General features: G+C 35.1%; 1 protein-coding gene across 1 annotated transcript in view; it reads right to left on the bottom strand.

Annotated features, from left to right (window-relative positions):
• Positions 1–24251, bottom strand: part of Snap25 (Synaptosomal-associated protein 25kDa) — a 178111-nt gene that overhangs the window by 42087 nt on the left and 111773 nt on the right. The window contains exon 4 of the mRNA XM_017610655.1: positions 6182–6326. Within this exon, the coding sequence (XP_017466144.1) occupies positions 6182–6326 (145 nt within the window). The remainder of the gene's footprint in view (positions 1–6181; positions 6327–24251) is intronic.

The following is a 24251-nucleotide window of genomic DNA, read 5'->3' on the forward strand; positions in this document are numbered from 1 at the left end:
ATACGCCAAATCTTGGAAAAGACCCGCGAGAATAGGATCGACACACTCCATCTATTTGTTGATTTTAAAGCCGCTTTCTACAGCACGAAGAGAAGTTGCCTTTATGCCGCGATGTCTGGATTTGGTATCCCCGCGAAACTAATACGGCTGTGTAAAATGACGTTGAGCAATACCGCCAGCTCCGTCAGAATAGGGAAGGAGCTCTCCGAGCCGTTTGATGCCAAACGAGGTTTTAGACAAGGGGACTCCCTTTCGTGTGATTTCTTTAATCTGATGTTGGACAAGATAATAAGAGCCGCAGAACTGCACCGCTCAGGCTCAATACTTTACAAGAGCGTACAATTCCTGGCGTATGCCGACGACGTTAATATTATCGGTAAAAACAAGGGCTACGTCTGTTCTACCTTCTCGGGATTGGATAGGGAAGCAAAAAGAANGCTTTACAACGATATAGACATAGTGCAGCGAATTAAAATTCAGCGTCTCCTCTGGCTTGGCCATGTCGTTCGAATGGACAGAAACGCTCCTGCTCTGAAAATATTCAACGCGGGCCGCGATGCTGGTAACAGAGGAAGAGGAAACCCTTCTCTGCGTTGGAAAGACCAGGTGGAGAAGGACTTGGCTTCACTTGGCATTTCCAATTGGCGTCAGTAAGCACAGAGGAGAAATGACTGGCGTGCTGTTTTGGACTCGGCCAAAATGGCTTAGGTGGTTACAGCGCCAATAAAGAAGAAGAAGAAGTGTAACGAGGAATTCATTAACACCATTTTTGTAACAAATTACAGCTTGCAATCAAATCATGACATGGGAGAATAATGTGACGACGACGACGACGAGACTTCATTTCATGACGCCAAGAGAAAAACTATCCAAGAGCCATATGTTGATGTACCATGTTTTGAACAAGCTTTCAGAGTTTTCGAAACCACCTACAAAACGGGTTCGAAGATATGTTATGACGCCACGGTTATCTGCAGCAAGTGACAATGCTAAAGTAAGTGATGAAATGGCCGGGCATATACTTATCGCAACCGCCGATGCATTGGGTCACCGTGCAGAATATCGAGTGAAAGAACCAAAGGAAATTTTCAGGTTTATTTACATTTTTGTCATCCGAAATTTACTTTATTTACAGTTAAACACTATTGGATCGCTTGGAAGATTTTTCCAGATCTTACTGGAATAAATAAAGTTGATCGTATCGCAATTCTTGTGAGTTACAATGGCACAACCAAATTCCTCAGCGCACCAAATATAGCCCGGTCAACTGGTGAAAATATTGGTAATATTGTTTATGAAAAATTGGTGGAGCGGAATCTTGTGAATCAAGTTTAAGGTATGTCCTTTGATACAACTGCGAGTAATACAGGCACTAAAACGGGAGCTGCTTTTTTGTTGAAAAAAAATTGGTCGCGAAATAATGAGGTTTCCTTGTCGTCACCACATATATGGAATTATTTTCCGTGCTGGTTTTGAATTGAAACTAAATTCAAACAATGTACCTGATGTTAAAATTTTTGAACGTTTTACGAAGACTTGGCCGAAACTTAACCATCGCTCGTCTAAAAGTGGAATCGAAGATGTTATCATTTGCTCCAGTCATAAATCCCGCAGAATGTTTGCTTTATCGTCGGCGTTTTTGCAAGATGACCCATCGACTTGGGAAATGACTATCGAATATTAAGGTTTGACCCACTGTCAGAATTTATTTGTTGTAATTGGTACTGCCGAGCGAGGTGTAAAATTTATCAAAGATTTAAATAAAATATTGACGAGCTAAAGAAGAAAAGCAATTGCCGTTTCAGATTGTTAAAGTCTATCGAAAGAGATACTCTTCATACAAGAAATCAGATTTACACCCCTATTCTGCAACTCTTTTGTATTCGGATTTTACTACGAATCGTAGAAATAGTATGCTGCAATCCGAATGGTATTTTCGAATTTTCGAAATTCGTACCAATGGTATGCCTAAAAACGAACGAGTAAGCTTTTTTGCGTAATTGTGTACGAAAACAATTCTTTGTCGGAGGCGAAATAAAAGATGTAAATCGATGTGTGTTTGCAAGAAATATTGGTGGTGTTCATTTAAACAGATAAATTTGCCTTTCGCATATACGTATATTTTTATCCACTGCGCTGTATAAACGAGCAAAAAAGAATATTTGTTGCCCCTTATCAAGAAACTTGGGTCCGGTTTAGTTAATGTACAACGATTTTCGGTTGTTGTGTCCAAACGCATAACCCGAATCCAAAAACTTTAACATACACATGTAATCAAAGGATTCACATCTTATTTAAGATAAATGTTTCAAATTTCCTACCACTAGCTTATTAATAAACTCGGTTTGCACTATGACCTTTTTTGCAAATTTCGACGTGGGTTCTGCGCAAAAATATATGCACAAGAAATGTTGTATACTTTTGACATGCGGAAGCCCCTCTTCTCCGCAACTCAGAAAGGAGAATTATACTTAGTAAGGGGTATAATCCCTAAGCGCGGCCGAAGGCAGAAGCAAGCGCAACAGGTGGTGGACCTAACAAAGTGCATGTTTTCAATGGCTTGAAAGAAGCTGTTATTGCATTAACTGGATTGGAACCAGAGCTTCAGGCATAGGAGGAGTTCTGGCTTGTGGTTCAACAATTCAACCAGAAGCTGACATGGATGCGCCCATGGTTACTATGCCCGACAGCTCCGCATATCTTTGTGAATCCATTGCCATAGCGCCCGCTTACTCTGCTGCTATAATTGCAAATACACCAGAATCCATAATTTTCCTCGAAATATGTAAAATTAACCAATTTTACCATAAACAAGCACATGATGAGTGTTTTTTTAATTCCTTTCCACTTTGTTTTCCTTCATTCAGCTATCTTCGAAAAACAACTGATAGCTGGCAATGCTGCACATGTTTCCGCAAGGGTTGCAGCATGTGGATTTTTCGTTTTTCGTAGCGTAGCTACGAATTATGAATTACGAAAATTCGGGTTCTAGAATAAGCTGGTTTGTTTAAAAAAATAAATAATTTGTTCATGTGTTCTTGGAGAAGTAAAATAAATTCATAGTTTATACCTACAAAGAGTGTTATTTAATACAGCATACGTTTTTAACAAATTTTATGAAATGCTGTAAATTCAATAATATTGCTACATCGATATCAATAATAAAATAACTTAATTTTTGAAGCAAAAACCATATTTCTTTTTTACGTTATTTTCGCTTCTATCAAGCGTTATCCTATTGACCCCAAATTTTTACTGTAAGTATTTCAGACGAAAAGAAACAAATATCCGGGAAGCGCCCGATGAAATTTTGATTTGTACAAATAAGGGCACTCTTAATGTACAACATACCTCTATTATTGGTTACAAGAATTTTAAGCTATAATAAAAAAATATTTAGCAATAATTATTGGTTTTGAAACATGGTGTAATAATAACAAGGTGTTGTCAGTAACCTAACCTCACTTTTTCGGCAGGTCTATTCCGGTCACGCATTTTAAATTAGTAGAAAAGGTACTAATTATTTATTACTTTTAATCCGTTTGTGCATAATATTTCAAATTAAATGTAGGAAAATGTATAGTTACAGGCTTATAAGCCTGAATACATGTTTGCATCGTCAGCTCCACACAGCTTGGACATATCGAGCCATAACCGCCAAAATAACGTAAGCGACATTTTTTTCAAAACTTTCTTTTTGATGCAGAAATGCATCTAGATGCTCTAGGAATATTTCTGCATCAAAAAGAAAATTTTGAAAAAAATGTTGCTTACGTTATTTTCGCGGTTAGGGCTCGATATATTGTAAGTTATGAAAAAGTAAAGGCCGTAAAATAAAGCAATTTCCTATAAGACTGTAAATGATTTTTTAAATAGATTAAAACAAATAAATATCGATAATATAAGCGAAATCGTAATTTAACCATGCTGCCGCTCTATTCTAGTGTATCAGTAGTCCATTTGGCTCGATATTATGACAATGCAGCAAAATATATTTATTATAAAAATGTCGCCTTTCCATACGATTTTTGTGTACGTATTTTTCAATTGATAGCCACGATATCTTTTATATTTTATATATTGAGGATAAAAATTATACAAATCCAGCAATTTTAAATATTAATATCGTTCTGAAAACACCAAGTTCTTTAAAAATCGCTATAAAACGAAATACTAAAATGGAGTATTTTAGATACTATTTCCCAACGAATAGTAATATAAACATTAAGATCAGCAGCACTGAAAATAAGCATGCCGATCTTGACAAAGTTACAACAAACACATCGCTACTGACAACACCTTGTTATTATTCCACCATGGTTTTGAAATATTTTTATTTTTTTGGTATCGGAGACCTACCCCAACCTTCCCCCGTAAATTTCGTTCTCGCTACGCCCATGGCGATGGCGACTAGGGTAAATTCGATATTCGTAGCTTCGAGATTCGAATTTTAATCTTCGTATATAAAAATCGATATTTTCGATGCAATTGAATTAAAAATATACCATAAAATAGAACACTTGAACTTCGATACATGTGGTGACGTGCAATAATGTCAATGACAATAATACACAGGCCAAAAGTGAAATAATGTCAATTGACATTAAGTCACTTTTGTATTGATTCAACCTCTAAAAGTGAAATATGTAATGTTATAAAAATAAATTTTGTTATTTAGACTTAAATTCACAAAATAAAAGTGTGTTTATGTCATGGAATAATGGCCTGTATATTAAAGTCATTGACATTAGTTCATTTTTCAATTGTGTATTAATATCAGTGGCATTAATTCCATTTCCATTATTGCACGTCACCATAAATGTTTTAGTATTATCTCGCAGTGAAATGTATTTATGTATTTAAGTAGTTGCACATCAAAGCTACACAAGTAAGTTCATAAAAAATAAATAATATTTCAGATGCTTTATGATCTTAATACTTTATCTAACGCTTGGTTTTCATTATGCCGAAATTACTGACATTAAAAACTGCCTTAACTAACAGCTGTTCTCTTGTTGTGAAACACATCATAGGAAATGACCAAATGTAGATATCGCAGTGCATGTCAAAATGTCGTAAAATTTTGGTGTCAGGTGATTGACATTCCGTCTTTCATCACTGATGTTAAATGTGAAGTGATATTTTTGGCGTAATTCGGCAGTTTAGCTATGGACAAACCAAAAATGTGGCTCAATAGAACTCTTCATGTCCTATTATCAATTTTATTCCTTGTTTACTTAAAGATCTCGCTTTAAAAAGCCAAATTATACGTTGTCATTAAATGTAAGACTTTTTACTCGTTGTATAAGTACACACATACATGCCTATGATTACATAAATATGTAGAAATTTCTTTTGTTTTTGCAAAGCAAAAAATAAAAACTAAATAAAATCACGTTATACGTCCCAAAAAATTAGTTTCAATATACTAAATTTGCTAAATTTTTGGATTCATTTTCGAAATCTTGTTTGAGATATTAATTTGAAAACAAAATACTTATTTGTATTTATTTTTGGTTGTAAAGCTAAGAAAAACAATTTGGATAGTTAATCAAGTTCAACTGAATCTCTTTTTCGATTTGCTTTATCATCCTCACAAACAAACTTTTAAATTTTCAGCAAATTTCTTTTTTTAAATTCGAAAAAGTTCGAATTAAATCAAATTTGCACCATAAAATTTCGTATCGAATAATCGAATGGTTGGGCAATGTTCGAAATAACAAAAAATCGAATTTCAACCACCCCCCCTACCCATCCCTAATAGCTACATGCATTTTTTAACAGGACAGCGACAACATGCTTAAATGAAGAGGAGCAACCTTATATGTCGCTCGAAAAATAGAAATAGATCTAACATGGCTACAACCACAGTCGCGGTGTATCCTGTCGGCGCCAAAATAATTTTCTACGTCTCTTGCGTTAAAATAGTTCGACAGCTGTGGTACGCAGCGCGTCCTTTTCAATGTATTTCAAGCATCTGTACGTTGGTTTACATTGCGTTGTTGCTAAAATTTCAATCACTTTTCATTAACTCCTTTAAATGTTTAGTTTTACCCGAATTCCGCTAGTAAATGTTTGGAAATAAGTATTAGAGTACCCGCTGTTAATAAATAATAATGATTCCATATAATTTTTATGTGCATGTATTTACTAAGTTTGTCAGCAAATATAACATACATACCTTTCGATTTATTCGGTCAATTTGCCTGTTTTGGTTTTCTAACTCGGATCCCATATCCAAAGCCATATTTCGAAGATTACCGATCATTGTGTTTACTTGACCCATATTTTCCTCCATTTCATCTTCACGTGCATCATTTGTTATTCTTAAAATAAATTCGGAATAAAAAAAATAGTTAATGTACAACTGCATGTTAAGAGCACTGAAATAGATGTAATGATCAGCTATGGGAACGTACCGATACTACGGGACCCACTTTTTGCAATTTTTAACCCCACCTCCCCCCTCGGTGACCACGCGTAGGGATGGGTAAATACGATATTCGAAGCTTCGAGATTCGAACTTTAATCTTCGGATGAATACGAATTTTTCTAAAAAAATCGAATTTCGTCTTTATTTGCAAAAAAGCTGCTCTGCAACTTTCTTCTTTGTGGCTAAATTTGGCATCATTGCGTGTGGTACCATATTTGCCTTACAGGCTAACCTAATATTCGCGGCTTGCGTTTTGGTACGCATGCCGTCGAATTTGTTTTTTTGCGTCACCCGAAATTGGCTTGCATGCGTTTGCATTTGATTTCATTGAGCGAAACGTCAAATCAAAATGTCACGCAGAACAAAAATTGGAAATTGAGTTATTATTAGAGTGCATGAGAAATTTTTGAAAATAAATTGGCGGCGTGCGTGAATATTAGGTTAGCCTGTTAGGGATGCAAGTAAATATAATACATCGACGTTTTTTCGATCTGATGCAACGAAATATTACATCGATGCATCGTATATAAAAATTGGTATTTTCGATGCAGCGATTGAATTAAAAATATACAAGAAAATAGGACACTTGAACTTCGATATATACATATATTCCAAGACCCCATATAAATATGGCTAGAATCATTTCTTACTAACAGAAAGGTAAAAAAAATGTATTTGGCTTATATTTGTCTTTATTAACACGGCGCTTGCTGCGTGACGGCAAGAGTACTTGCATACCTATAATTACAAGTGGAAAAAATATTATCAAGATAAAACAGATGTCAAAACAGAGGTCTTGTTATTTTTATTAACCTTTATTTTCCATCTCAATCATCTCCAACAAACACGTTCCCAGCATCAGTTCACTCGGATATATCGTAGATCACGGGGGCGATAACATCGGGAGTTTCCTCAGACGTGATTATTATCTCTTCATTGACAGCCNATTCACTCGGATATATCGTAGATCACGGGGGCGATAACATCGGAAGTTTCCTCAGACGTGATTATTATCTCTTCATTGACAGCCTCGACGTCTATCCACTCCACGCATTCCTTCACGACACACAAGGCCTACCTACTGTGGTCTCCTGGAGAGAACACGCAGAGGGGCACGTTTTTTCGATGGTTGCGTAAAGAAATTTCTGAGGCAAAATAAAGTCCACAAATTGAGGATGTTCTTCCGGTGATCTCGGTTTTAATAGATGGGCGGTATGTATCGTAGGGTATTTCTCTACCCTGTGAGAGATCCGGGCGTAGTGTTATACATTGCCGCGCAAGCAATGATGGAAAAATTTCCGATCTGACTTCATCTCGGTTTAGTACATCGAACGGGGTTTGTGACATCGGAAAAGGTGCCGGCAAAAAGCCTTGGTACAGAATAGTATTTAGTGAACTTCGGCAAGGAGCACAGCAGGAATCATCGGCACACTTAATTATTTGAAAACAATATTGACTTTAACGAACGTGATTCCCATACCAGATGTCAGAAACTTGTGTAGGTTCCGGAAGGAATTATCCAGGAGGCACATATACTGCTATCACGTTGTGGCCGTCAATAACTATCTGGGACCAAATCTCAGCTAATATTTCGCCTAAAAACAACATAAATTAAAATTTAGGTTTTAATATTTTGGTAATAGAGAATACTGTATGCCACTCTATTAAAATATCTATGCATGCTGAAAGTTTTTCAATTCTTGCTCAATGAGAATCGAGATGGGACACGTAGTGTTCATTAGGAAGTACTACCGTGGCGAGCTCACGGCTCAATGGTGCCATCCTTCGCTTCACTCGGTTGTAAGCCGATCGACCGGGTGCATTCGTAAACACAAACAGCCCGCCTAAATCGCACCCTTTTTATAGCGTGGATTTTCATCGGGTCCTCCATCCACTGACAAAATCATTACCGCCTTGATTTCCCTATCCTTTCCTAAGGCCAGATTTTTAAAATCATCTAATGTGAGAAGTTTGATAATGTCTTTGTCGTGAGTTGTTGCTTTGCTCTGCTTTCCACTGCGGATTACGATATACGCTAGACCAGAATATGTAACCGCTTCTTTTCTGCCTATGCAGTTCTCTTTGATTATGATACCAGCATATGGAGTCAGTTGATGGCGTAATCCAACAGTAAAGTCATGGTCATCGAGGCGAACTTTATAATTCATATGCATTAAAACATGTGCCTGTACTTTTGCAGCTGTTTTTCCATTCGGTACCTTTGCTTTATCATCTTGAGAGATAAAAACTACCTGGTCAGGCCCAAGTATAGATGCAAGTTCCTCGAGACCGTTGGCAGTAGACTTGCAGAAAAATTGATCGACATGATCTCGGTGTCTATCTGTTTTTGCTCGACACAGCCTCACAGGTACAGTTGTAACATGGCGCTTGCCCTCTAAAGATCCAGCAAACTTTGGAATCTGCCTACGGTATGCGGATGTTCGCGAAATAAAAAATGCATCTTCAACAAGCCGTGCATGTAATTCATCGAGAGTCGTACAAGTTCTCAATACTTGTGATCGACGTCGATCAGCAGCTGAGCTTCCATGTGTTGCTATGCCACAAATTGCTTGATGAAGGCCTGACTGATTTTCTGCAAGTGAAGGGCGTCCTGGCTGAGTACGTATAGACGAAGATTGCACGTTGGGATGAGCGGATTTCAGGCTCACAACTTCAGTTTTTTGGTTTTTCCCTAAATTTTCGCATATTTTCTGCTCGTACTACTTTGTTTTTTAACACTTTTTTCTTCACATCAGTATCATGCCTTAATTTTTTCATTTCCTTCTCAATCCCGTCTTTTCCACGTCCCGCATCTCGCTTTCTAACATTTAGTTCGGCTTCAAGTACTGAAATTTCAGATTTCAAAGCATCCTGTTTTGGTGTCAGAGCTTTTGTAGATACAGATGAAGAACGTATTGAAACAGAAGAGTGGACGGAAAATTCATTGAATTCAGGCTAGAAAAAGAATGTAACCAGTATTGTACGACTACCCATAAAATTAAAAAATCCAAATTTAAGCTACGAAAGTTGAAGAAAAAAATACATCGACATTGGCAGAGCAGAAAGTGTTTGATTATATATAGTAGTATAGTAGTAGTATAAGTAGAAACAGACTCTTCTGTAGTGTTGTTATTAAAATCTTCGGTGTTGGGAAGCACTTTGAGATCACCTTGAGTGGCTGAAGCTTTTCGTGCAGGTAGCTACATTCACCAAATACAAAAAAGAGACGCACATCACCAATGTTCAAAAATTCAAACAATATAAATCATTTAAAGCATTTAAAGAAATACGCTGAGAATATTCACCTTTACGAAGAAATTGAGGGGACGAGCATTTTTCTTAGTCGCAATTTGACAATGTTCTTCGATTTTTAATTGTGTGAGACGCTCCAGCTCCTTTGGGTTGTTTTTGTACTAATCTCTCAAAGACACCCAAAATTCAATCGTCTTTTTCTGTATTGTCTGCATTGAAAAGGAATCCTTGAGAAATTTAATAAACGCATTGGACAGCCGATCGTACAACGACATTTAATGATATTTAATAATATAATAGAAGGACCAAGAGCTGCTTGCTTTAAAAAAAAAAAACAGAAAAGTGTCTATTTTGCTATTTTGTAGTCAGCAATTCAAACTATCAGTTTTAAATCAGCTGACGTCTCGGCATATGTTCCTAAGTGTTGCCATCAGCGAGTTTAAGAAGCGCCAAACACTGCGCGCCATATTTGAATGTAGCTCGAAAAAAACGCTAGATTTTCCTAGTGGATACTGACTACATGATAAAAACCTAAGCCCCCCACCCCTGACTGTGACCAAGTGTGGTATTTGGGAGATGCTGCCATTTGCTAATTTTCGATCGAAGTGAAAACACACTAAAAGTGAAAGTGCTGGAATATCTTTAAAATCACAATGTTTCAAACGCTGAGGAAAGAAAACCTAAAATTACAGTTCTGATGAAATTAACACTAAAATATAATTAATCGATTCACATCAGCAATGTCATCACCAGATACACAGCACCAACGGAATCATCAGATTCACTTATATGTTTCCTTTTTGCTGTAAAATTGAAGATGTATGAAAACTAAAATAAAATTGTTATTTTCGTCAAATATGTACTAAATTATTATAATACTTTACCATTCATTTATTTCAAAGCTATTTTTATTAATTTTGAAGATGAATCTAATATGTGGAAAGTGAAGTAAAACGAAGTAAAATGAAGTGAGGAAGTGAAGGCTTCCAAAGTGAAGTGAAAAACTTCAATTGAAGTGACAGCGTCAGCACTGCTATTGAAGCAAATTTATTTAAAATCGATGATTGCAATTACCGCTTAACAGAAAATTATATTATTATAAACCACAATGGTGTATCTCGGTAACGGATCTATCAATTTCAACCAAACTCGGTGCACTTAATAAAAGTGGTACGGAAAAATAATTCGTTGAAAATTATTCAAATCGGACTAAAATTACACCCGCTTCCCTTATAATGGCAAATTTCATAAATACGAAAACTCCTATATTTCAATAACTGAGGCAACTAATTTACTCCAAGTTAATAGTAACAACAATCTCTTAACAATAAATAAGACTACTATAGACTCTTGGGAATTGGGCATGGCACTGCCCACTTTATGAATACATAGGTGTATCTCGGTAACCGCTTTATCGATTTTTACCCAAAATTGGTTCAATTATATCATTAGTTCTAACTCAGCACATTATCGAAAACGTATAAAATCGGGGGAAAAACACCCCTACTTATCATGCAAAGGTAGTTTAGAGAACGTTGAAACGACAATATTTGATACTTGCGCCCAAACTTATACTTCTTTTTTTATTTTTTATTTATTTTTTTTATATTTTATTTTCCTTTATAAAAGGTATAACTTTACGACTTAAAATAGGTGTTTTTGTTAACAACAAAGAAATAAGACTGTATTGGGTTTAGATTATTATTCATTTTAAAACAATATTTAAAATAAACAACAATAGGTTATTAAATCATTATTTAAAATAAAAAAATAGGTTATTATTCATTATAAAACGATATTTAAAATAAACAACCAAATTTTTTAACAATAAAAAAATGATGAAAAACAGGCTGATAGAAAATGTGTTAAGTCCACATTAAAAGAACGAAATCATAAAGGGGAAATGTGGTAAGTCCCAAAAGAGTCTATAAGTCTGCAACGGCTTTATTTTGGAATTGGCTGATTATTGGTACTGAAACAAGACAAACTAAGAAAGAACACTGCATTGATATTCCAAATCTGCAACCAACTAGCAGATAGTAAGCCTGTTCCCGTACTACAGGATTTAATCAGAAATAGTCCGAGGTCATTCCGTGCACATAAATCTAGATTATAACAAACCTAGCTATGCAAAAACCAAAACCGTAACTCCATACAACTTTTTATGCTGATTGAAACCCTCTCAAAATTATCTGGCTGAAGTAAAAAAATAAGAAGATATCAGTGGTTAAAGTTAAATTTTAAATTTTTTTAAATATTAATATCTGCTGAACAACATAACCTATTAAAAAATTAACATACGGCAATAACGCAAAATTTGCTTTATTTCACTTTTAAATGGGAAATAATACCAACATCTGAAATATCTAAGCGGTAGAAGTTATAGCAGCTATTTCGGAGATCACCACATCTCCTCATCAGAGTTCTTTTTTTCTAAACTTCAGCAGGAAAAAAGGAAAAAAAAGAAGTCTGATGAGGAGATGTGGTGATCTCCAAAATCGGCGCTAACTTCTCCTGCTTAGATTTGTTGCTTTTCCAATTTTCCCAATAAACAATCGTTGTACAAAGCTCAATAAAAATAAATATTAAAAATAAGCCACAATAACATTAACAAAAACATTTTTTTTTTTCTGTTGGCTATTTTAGGAGCTCTTCCGCCAAGTTTCTTTTTTTTCCTCTTCACGATATCGCTTACATCTTTACTTTTACATCACATTTGACACAATTATTATTTTAAACAATTTTATTTTGACATCAGTAATAAACACATATGAATAAAAATATCACAGCTTAATGTTCGTTATCGCTCATCTGCTCGTCGAATGTGTCCAATTGCTGCCCGTTATGCGCAATTTATGTTATCCACGTCTTCTTTGAAGTAAATCGCGTCCTGTATTCTTTGTTGTATTCTCAGACCTTCTATTCTTAATCTTGTCCTCTTCCTCCTTTCTACGTCTAATATTTTGGTGTTTTTGAAGTCTGCTGCGTGTCCGCTAATTGTTAAGTGTTGGGCTAGTGCTTTTGTTGCCTTTTTGTATTTTGAGTCAGTTTGGTGTTCGTTGATTCTGACGCCAAGCTCGCTTTTTCATGCCTACGTATACTTTATTGTAGGTTTCGCCAACCTTTCCTTCCAATATTGTGTGGTTGTTCCTTGTTGATTTTGTCTTTTGTTTTGCTGAAAATTGTACTTAGGGGTGGTTTGGTTTGACGGCCAAGGTTATATTTTCGTTTCGAATGTTTTTGTGTTGCCATAAGCTTGTTTATGATATTATTAGGGTACCCGTTTTTGACTAATATGTTCTTTATATTCCGTTGTTTTTATTTCTGAACTCCTGGCCACTCAGCGCGTGGATTTTCTTTATAAAATTGATAGCAGTGTTCGTGTTTTGCTTCCAGGGGTGATTCAAGTGGTAGTTAATCATTCTGGAGGAAGCTATATCTTTTATACACCAGTTTGTTAACAAAGTTTTGTTTATATTGTATATTTCGATGTCTAGGAAGGCTTATTTTTGTTTCTCTTCAACTTCCGTCGTGAACTGGATTTTTCTATGTTGTGCATTTAAAGTTTTAACTATTTCTTACAAGTCATTTTTATTTACAATAGCAAATATATAATCTACATACTTGTTAATGTATTTGATATATATGTCCTCGGTTTTCAATTCAGCAATGCTGTCGTCTAGTATTTTGCCCAAAACAATTTCTGCTACAGTCGGTGATAGAGGATTTCCCATTGGCATACCATGTACCTGTTGGTAATAAGTACCATCATAAACAAAACAGTTGTTGTCCCGTAAGCAAAATTCCAAGGAACGTAATAATTGTTTTCTTGAAAGGCTTGTATGATTTTGCAAGGACGGCCATTGCTTCATAATCGTATTCATTGCTAATTGTATTGGAATATTGGTAAATAGGGACAATGTTTAAAAAGATATAAGGATTTAAATTTCTTAGATTTTTATGTATTTTAGCCTTTCCTTGAGTTCAAATGAATCTGTGATGTTGTATTCTATTGAAATTACGTGTTGTTGAGTCTGTCCGATGAAACTGGAAAGCTTATAGCAAGGTACATTTGGTGAAGAAGGAATTGGTCTAAGAGGCGTATTTTCTTTGTGTATCTTTGGAAGGCCATATAGTCTGGGAGCTGTAGCTGCAGTGCTTGTCAATTGGTGTTTCTGGTTGATGTCAATATTTTTTTTGTTTGTAAGTGTCATTAATTATGTTATTATTTTTCCTTAATAATTTTTGTGTTTTGGGTCCATTCGCATAGTTTTATAGGTTTCTTTATCGTTAAGGAGGCTTTTCATTTTATCATTGTATTCCGCTCTGCTCATCATTACTCTCTTGTTGCCTTTGTCTGCATCTGTGATTATTAACGAGTCCTTATGCCGTTTAATAAATAGATTCGTATCTTCAAAAACTTTTAAAATATATTTCTCTTTTGGGTCATTTGTAAGTTTGTTTTTGTACCCATGTATTTTCAGTGCTATGTTGCTTCTCGCTGTGTCCTTTTCTCTTTCATCGTCTAGTGCCTGGATACCTCGTTCAATTTCGGCAATTAAATGTATGGGTGAAAACGTTTTCTTCGTTACCGATAATGCGAATTTTTTTCCCATAGAGGGAAGCCACCTGCTTTATTTTGGAACAGATATGTTGACCTTATTTATGAACCAATTCTCGTTGATTTTGAAGCCATACTTTTCAAAGCTGCGGTCAATTTGTGTTTGTAGTTTGTGGTTGAGATTCTCCTCGGTTTTCGGTTTAATGTCCCTGAGAAATGGAATGCATTTTAGCAGACGTTTTAGTCTTTGTTGTTGTTTAGCAAGTTTCTTATGGTTCTTGTTGTACTGCTCAATTGTATAGCAAGTTTCATCATCATTCTTAAATCTTATATGTTGGAAAAAGTGCTTCATGTTGTGTGTTTTATGTTTTTATATTAGTTTCGGTATATGATCTCCGAACGAATCAATTTATTTATTTTTCGGGCCAGTTTTCAATTTATCTTTTGGAACTCTTCCGGCCGGTGATTTTAAAAAGCAAAAACACGTTTCCTTTTTTCGTCCTACGCGTTTCGGCGTTGTTTTTCACCTTCTTCAGGAAGTTTATTTAAGATAAAAAATAAAAAACATAAAAAACACAACTATTATATACAATGTTACATATTGCAATATCAAACTAATTAGTTAACATACACACATATACCAATAAAATTCTTTACGATAAACCTTACATTAACATCACATTTGAAACAACTATTATTTTGACCTATTTTATTTTGACATCACTAACAAATAAATACATATAAATAAAAATAGCACTGCGTAATGTTGGTTATCGCTCATCGGCACAGTATACCAGTAGAAAAGGTTTTTTTTTGCAGCTGTTTCGTGGTGAAAGTCCTTTATGGGGACCAAATTTTCCCACAAGAAATTGAGCGCATGGTTGCTTTTGCATGCCAAATGAACGAACATTAAAAAAAAGTCTGAGATAATACAATTATATTCTACTAAAAATAAACACAATAGTGTGCGCTAATTAGATAATGTGATAATCATTTTTAAAAACTCTTTTCAACTCTTATTTTTCAGAAAATAATATTGCGGATCAGATTGCTCTGAGCGCTTGTGTTGTTTACCAAGAAAATGCAGCCCTGTTAGTTTTTATTTCTGTATCGCATCGCGGTGAGTTTCTATTTCTTGGTAATTCGGTTTGTGAAATGGTAAACAAATTATTTAAATTTATTGGTTGGATGTGTTTAACATTTGATTATGGCAATTTTCTTTCTTTTCAGACTATTAGTTACAAGCACAGAATCATCAACGGTGATTGCAAGAACTACACCAATCCCTGCGATTTTTCCTCTTGGTAAATGCGTTCTGCTCATGACCAAGGGTGGTCTCCCAGATCAGCCAGGAATAAGGTTAGTCATTTGCAATTTTATATCTTTGTACGTCGACATTATAGGACATGTCATCATTGCAGGCTATTGTTGCAGAACAAAACGCCGCAACCACTGCTGCGGTAAATATGTACCAGCAGTACTGCCCACCGCCGTCGGTGCAATAATTTCGATAGCTGAATAAACTCCATCTCCTGGGCATTCCCACAGCTTGCCGACACCAGCTATTATATCACGAGTGAATGCAACTGCGGCTAAATTTGGTTATTAACAGTGCAATAGTCATTGGAAAAAACACTAAGGGCTGCTGGCACATATAGGTTGTAAAGTTTTTGGAATCGATGAACGTACTCGTAGAAGACGATGGCCGAAAACATATGATGAAACTTCTTCTGGCATGCTTTGGACAATCGTTAAGTCAGGCGGAGGCTTCACACGATATTTCACATATGGCTGGAATTCGTTAGCGAACAGAGCACACATTTACAAAATATTTATCGTTCTGCAGACGTGCATGCATATTCAATTCCGATTTTATTGGTCGATTACGGAGGACAACCGAACATCAGTTGGTTGGCCAGTGACTGAAATGGTATTACTGAGAGTTGGCAACTGAGTTGCTATATTGGCAACTGGATTTTTGTGGCTGCCGGAAAATTATTACTGAGATACTTTATTTCTTTTTTCAACCTTTTTTTTTACATTTGTATCACCTTGAACTTTATGAAACTTAGTTATTGCTATTCATAATGAAAAAAACATTTTCATTTCAGTGGCGCTGTCCATCGGCAACCAAACTGTGGTCCATAATCGATCCATAAGTCATAATCGCACGAACTAATCAAGGTTATCACATACCACGTTTATATGATGCTTCAATTCGTTCTAAGTCAAACCATGTTATATGGACACCTACATATAAAGACATTCTCTAATCGAAATTAAACTTTTAAACGTGCTACCATAAATCACATTTTGAATGCGAGTTAAGAGTTGTTGAATTGTGTTGAGTGCATATAAACACGGAACTTGTCCACACGGTTGTTTCATGCAACTCTGTATAAAGTAACCATTGAAATAGTTCTTGAAATTACATTTATGCTCAGCTTTGTTATAAAATTAATAGCGAAGATAATTTTTACAAGGCTGTTTGAGTATTTAATTATTAATTTTCAATGTTCATTATTTTCAAGAATTGACACATGTATTGACAGGGTTTCATCGGGATTAACTCTCTTTGAAAGTGTGCATTTCAAGCGAGCTACGCTGACACGAGTTAATTCGATACCGCGTTTGATGTCATATAAACAAGGTAACAGTATCCATCGTAGTCCGATTTTTCGTGAAATTTACGAAAATGCTATTGAATTCGAGTAGCTATTGNAGGTGATGTCATATAAACAAGGTAACAGTATCCATCGTAGTCCGATTTTTCGTGAAATTTACGAAAATGCTATTGAATTCGAGTAGCTATTGAATTGATCGCTTTTTATAGATTTTATTAAAAATCGGACCACGATGGATTCCGCGATAGCCACCAATATGTATTCTCCTTTGACAAGATGTTGGAGAATCGCGGCAGTGCAGCCGTATTACGCTTTTACGCGCATATGCTAAATTTCTCGCACCTAGCTAAAGTGCTTGACAAAGGCAGAAGGCACAGAACCAAAAAATGTTCTCAAAATTATTATACATACAAAATTTAACGAATAAAATTCATAATTCAAAGTAACATAAAATATCGCAATTGTTTTCATATGTACATATTTACAAAATGAATCTTAAAGCACCCACAGTAAGTCCTGAACCTATAAATGACTAATAAGAAAAATAATAAATAACCGAAATTTGAACAAGTATGTCGAGAAATCTCTAAATAGTAGCGAAACTGTATCTCAATAATAACAAGTAATTTTAATCAAAAAATACAGCCGACTTCAATGCGCATTCAGGTCGTTCTGGTTACGTAGACCCGACTGTCCTCCCTTTTTTTAAAATCGTTAAAAAAATGAATACGTATTGTACAGAAAAAAAATCAAGATACATTTTTAAAGATTTTAAGTAAAAATAAATAAATGAAAACCTTTTCGTGATATCTCTAGCAAGGTGTATTCATGATACAAAAATTTGATGGTAAAACCGCTGAGAGGCAGCCTGAACATTTTTGAAGTTCGCTAACATAACAAAAATGTTTTCAAATTTTCAATCTCCCAAATACATTCTCATTTTCAGTCACAAATAAAATAAAAGTTCAATATTTTCATCTATTTGTATTTTATTTTACTTTTATTTGGCATTTGAGTTGGTCTCAAAATTTCAATTTTATAAAGTAGACAAACTTCAAAAAATAAACGATGGCCGATGAATTGAGCAAGCGGTTTTACCTTTAAATATTTGTATCATTGGTGTATTAAACAAGGTGTTATTGACAACTCCGTGCGGCTCTCTTTAAGGTACTATTATGTCAAAAAATATAAACGATTCAAAATTCGTACACATTTTTTTCAATTTGACTTTATAGGATGGTTCTTCTGAGAGTAATGCCAAATTCAATCACACTTTGTTAAATTAATTTTGATCTCTACCAAATAACATACTTCCTCTGTAAATATTTTATGAAGTGTTCCAAAATTCGTTCCGATGATGATTTGATTTAAATAATTGTTTCTCAAGCATTCAGTACTATAATTTGATCGGAGTTTATATATTCTTCAGCAATTGATCCCATTTTATCAAAATATAAACCTATAATGGGGTAGAAATTATAAAATCATTTAATTTGAACTGGTATAGTCTGCTAGATACAATTGAAGAAAACTGCAACTACTCATAAAAACATACATTTAAAGCAATGTAGATGAAGGTAATAAATATTATTATTAAAATTAGATCCATATAAATAACATTTTACACCAGTTATTTGGAGTAAAACGGAATATATTTTTGCATATAACATAGTTTTCATATAACTCATAAAGTACATATTTCATCACAAATATTTTTAAGATCACTTCGAATTGTAAAAATAGCACTAACTAGTTGTATTGAAGTATAAAATATTTTATTACGCTCATGCTTACTTATAAACCGCATAGCAATATTTCTCTCGCCATTTAACAGATGTCAAAATTTTTCACCACGTTATTTTACTGCAAAGCACCCTGAATCCGGCAAAACAGTTGCTCGCAACCCTTAAGTTCTTTATGGGAACCAAAATAACAGCTACAGCAACAAAAACCTTTTCTACTGGTATACTGTGCTCTGCTCGTCGAATGTCTCCAATTGCTGCCCGGTATGCGCAATTTATGTTATCCACGTCTTCTTTGAAGTTCATCGCGTCCTGCATTCTTTGTTGTATTCTCAGACCATCTAATGTTAACCTTGTCCTCTCCCTCCTTTCTACGTCTAATATTTTGGTGTTTTCGAAGTCTGCTGCGTGCCCGCTAATTGTTAAGTGGTGGGCTAGTGCTTTTTTTTGTGTTTTGCGTCAGTTTGGTATTCGTTGATTGTGACGCCAAGTGCTCGCTTTGTCATGCCTACGTACACTTTATTGTAGGTTTCGCCAACCTTTCCTTAGCATTTTAATTTGTACACAACATTGGGTTTTTGTTCCTTGTTGATTTTGTCATTTGTTTTTCTTAAAATTGTGCTTAGCGTGTGGTTTCGTCTGTGGGAAAAGGTTATATTTTCGTTTCGAATGTTTTTGTGTAATGTTTTATTATCCGTTAATCCATGTATATATGTGACTCTTGCGAATTTTTTGTGTTCATGTGTATTTACAGCTTCATGAGCATTGAATACAAAAAAGAAAGTAGTTTCAATAAACAACTTTTTGATTAAAAGGGAGATTTTTGACACTTGCTCAATTGCAAAAGATTCGAAGCGGCGCACAGTGTTTCGACTATATGGAGCAGATGGAAATAATAGTACACCTGCACCGATTTCACTGAAACTTGACATGCGCTCTAGTTTTATTTAGAAATATAGATTTATGAAATTTTGTAAAGATGGAATAATTGCCACGCCCTCTACTCTTGTGCACGGAAACATTAAGTCTCATCCGATTTCGATGAAATTTAGTTTGTAGTCTTTGTTTTATTAGAAAAACCTAAATATAAAATATGGGGAAGATTGGATTACTATAACGTTCAAAACTCACAAAAAATGTGGGCCCAGTCATTAAATGTGATGGAATTTTGGGTAATTTTTGTTTCCTGCTTTCCACTCTCAGAAAACAAAGGTTATACAATAAAATGACTTAGGTGTCAATACTCGCTTTTTTCCCAATATCTGGTGGGATTTTTTCATTGTTTGAAAAATTCTTTTCGCTAAATTATGCAAAAACTAAGAAAATCAAAAATTACATATATTTGCAAAGTCGCGCGCAAAGATCAAATTATATATTCGAAAACTACATAAAATTCTCTAAAATATTAGTCTAATTTCAAGACCTGACCGGTCCGGTACTCACACTTTTTTTTACTAATAATCTTTAGCATCTACATTTCAAAGTTAATTTTTTGGTAAGAAAATAGGAAAATACCAAATAAATGATAAATACCTTCACCTGAATATTCCACGACATTTAGATTATTAATTACAATTGAAAAAGAAACACTTTCTGTAATGGGTTCAGCGCCAAATGCAACTAAACTGTTTAGTCGGTATCGCGCCCATTCCCGTATTTTTTTGGAAATGTATCGTTCGTGAAGAAGGGGGGTGAGTAAATAATGTAAAATTTGGTACTTATGACTTTTACTATTCCCTCTCTAAGTCAAACCGTTTTTTTTTTACCAACTGTCACCATGACTTTTTTCTACCTCCCTCCATATAGACGAAACACTGTGCGTCGTTACCCAATTCAAGTTTTTTGGTGGAGGGGATTTTATTTCTTAAATTTGGGAGTATAAATCAAATAGTTGTATCAATATTTACCTTTTAAAAATAATTGATATCTTAAGAAACGTTAAAATTTTACATTAAATTCGATAACTACTTGCCAAAATCTTTATTTTGATATTAATAAAATTTTAGTGAACATATTTTACATTTTTTTTTTAGTGCCATTATTTCATCTGATTATTACACAATGTAGCTAGCCTGGACTATTACAGTTTTCTATATCGGATACGATTGTTTCTGATATAATTGAGACACTACAATTACACATTTCGATATTGGCTTTGTCCATGTCTTTCAAGTAACTTGAAAACGGAATTTACTTTGCGACCCATAGGCCTCATGACTTTCAGAGAAGTGAGTATTATCCAATTCTAGTATGTTTCGACAATATCGTTGTTTCTGTGGGTAAAAATATATATATTTTACTGTTCAATATTAGAGGGGGTGTGAAACAAAATTGGTGATTTATTGTTAGTATGAAAACTAGAAACACAATTATCAACTTATTGAGCATTGGACCTCTTTCAAAACCAAAGGGGGAACTGTTCGGTTATTTGAGTAATGGCTTTGGTTTTTGTACAAATAACCGAGTCGTACCCAACAAAATACGTATGTAACTTTTGCTTATTCAAATTTCGATTACAGGAACAAAATATTTGTGAATAAACAAGAAACTAATAACAAAATTTGAAGGATTTTAGATATTGGATACGGTAGCAGGAAATGTCACAATCTACTTAAATGTCAGGTTGTTAAAATGGCGACGACAAAGTGACAATGGAACTGCCTTCTTTTTTGTATCATGCTCATGCCTGCTGACTTTCGTTTGTTCATTGTGGTTGCTATAAGCTTATTTATGATATTATTAGGGTACCCATTTTTGTACAATATGTTCTTGTCCTTTTTGCGTCCAGGGGTGATTCGAGTGGTAATTATTCATTCTGGAGGAAGCTACATTTTTAGTATACCAGTTTGTTAACAAGCTTTGTTTATATTGTATATTTCCATGTCTAGGAAGGCTAATTTTTGTTTCTCTTCAACTTCAGTCGTGAACTGGAGTTTTCTATGTTGTGCATTTAAAGTTTTAACCATTTCTTCCACGTCAGTTTTATTTACAATAGCAAATATATAATCTACATACTTGTTGATGTATTTGATAGTATATGTCCTTGGTTTTCAATTCAGCAATGCTGTACCCAAATAATATCATAAATAAGCTTATAGCAACAACAATAAACAGACGAATGTCAGCAGGCATGAGCATTGAAGCTGTAAATAAACATGAAAACAAAAAATCCGCAGGAGTCACATATATTCATGGATTAACGGATAATAAAGCATTACACAAAAACATTCGAAACGAAAGTGTTACCTTTGCCCACAAACCAAACCACACACTAAGCACAATTTTCAGCAAAACAAAAGACCAAATCAACAAGGAACAACAACACAATGTTGTTAACGAAATAAAATGCAAAGGAAAGGTTGGCGAAACCTGCAATAAAGTATACGTAGGCACGACAAAGCGAGCACTTGGCGTCAGAATCCACGAACACCAAACTGACGCAAAACACAAAAAGACAACAACAGCACTAGCCCAACACTTAACGATAAGCGGACACGCATCAGACTTCGAAAACACCAAAATATTAGACGTAGAAAGGAGGGAGAGGACAAGGTTAACATATGAAGGTCTGAGAATACAACAAAGAATACAGGACGCGATGAACTTCAGCGCGCATGCCGGGCAGCAATTTGACACATTCGACGAGCAGATTAGCTCAGTATAACCAGTAAAAAAACTGTGGTGAAGCCCTTTATGGGGATAAAGTTTTCAGAGTTGAAATTTTAGGTACCACACAATTTCTTACATGCTTGGTTGCTTTTCAACACCAATGAAAGAAACTTAAGAAGCTTAAAAAAATATGCATATAGTGCATTAATTTTTGAAAGAAATACCATATAATCTATGTACTCTGATTAATAATATTAAAAAGTGTATTATAACCACCGTTTAATGTTATATTTGATACAAATTAATTTTGCTACTCGGAACGCTCTGTGCATTGCCACTGAATATTAGGTTTACTTAAAATTACATCTCTGGTCCTTGCTCTTTCTGTATTGCATCGTGGTGAATTCACATTTCTCAGAAATTTGACAACAAAACAAAATGAAAGGAGTATTTTATTTGCTAATTTTTGCGATTTCTATTGTTTAATGTAAATTTTATGTATTTTTAGGATATGTTGAGGCAACAAAGAAGGCGCAAATTGAAAATGAAGTTATTAGTATGAAGTAGCAGCGCAGGCACATTTGGAAAATTATGCCGATAAGCAAGATGGAATTTGGGAAAGTAAGTGCCTGGCTGCAGCATATCTTATGTATCAAAAAAGTATTTAATTAAATGAAATTATGCTTAACAGAAATGTTATAAATCGAGTAGCGTTATTTAAGATGGGCTCCAAACATTTGGCGAAATTTTTTTCATCTTCTCAACGAGCTAAGTTACAAGTTAAGATGACTGCCACCACGGCCGGTAAGAAGCACGAAGCAAAGGGCACACAACCTTCCAGGAAGCTGCCTGCTGTCCCCGAGTCGTAGCTGAAGCTCAGCAAGAAGCAGGTCAGCAAACGTGCTACCCTGATCAAGCGTAAACTAAAGCGCTCTGCTGTGATGGCATTCCGCAAACGTGAAAACTTGGTGCATGCTGAGAAATATCAAGCAAAATATCTCCGTGGAGGACGCCGTGAGAATAAGTTGCGCCGTCTGGCAAAGAACCACGGCCCATTCTACGTGCCTGCAGAAGACAAATTGGCTTTTGTGATCTGTATCCGCGGTATCAACAAAGTTGCACCAAAAGTGCGTAAAGTTTTACTGTTCTTCCGTTTTCGCCACATTAACCATGGTTTGTTCATCAAATTAAACCATTAATATGCTACGCATTGCCGAACCCTATATCACATAGGGTTATCCAAATCTTAAATCAGTTCATGAATTATCTACAAACGTGGAATTGCCAAGCACAACCATCAACGTATCTCAATCTCTGACAACTTTGTGATCGAACGCAAATTGCGCAAAGCACACGATATTCAGTGCGTTGATTATTTGGCGCACGAAATATTCACTGTTGGATCCCACTTCAAGAAAGCCTCCAACTTCCTCTGACCATTCAAGCTCAACACCAACCGGCGGCTGGCGTAAGAGGGCTAATACTACGTTGAGGTTGGTGATTTCGGTAACCGTGAAGATAAGAGCAACAAACTGCTGCGAAAATGGTTTAAAGAATTTTTTTTGGTGTACAAGGTGGAGTATTTTTATTTCAAAAATATATAATAAATAAAAATAGAAAATGTTTTTTTTTGTAACTTTCTGAAGGTTTAATCCGCAAATGTGCCAAACTAAAGGCAGCTAATATTCGCCATTCCTTGAATAGTGTCGAAATTCCATTGCCGTTTCTAAAGGCCATTTCAAAAGGCTCCAATCCACAAATTTAATTATTTGTTTTAGTTTTTCAGCTCATTAATGATGCAACCAGGGTCGCATTTTCCGTCTATGAAAATATTTTATGAAGCGTTCACGATCCTCCTTTCTTTCTTCGCGTTCGGCACACCTGTGTGTGCTAATGGAACAATTTGCCAACCTGTGAGTATGTGTATTTGAGTGCGCTCTAGCATAAACGAGTGATTTCACATCGTTGCCTCTGCTTCTTTCGCCGCCTTCGTTGACGTCGATGCCTTTATTGCCTTGCTGTTTTCGCTG

Source organism: Rhagoletis zephyria, unplaced genomic scaffold (assembly GCF_001687245.7).
Source record: "Rhagoletis zephyria isolate East Lansing unplaced genomic scaffold, Rhagoletis_zephyria_1.1 Rzeph_scaffold_00328, whole genome shotgun sequence".
NCBI classification, from domain to species: Eukaryota; Metazoa; Arthropoda; class Insecta; order Diptera; family Tephritidae; genus Rhagoletis; species Rhagoletis zephyria.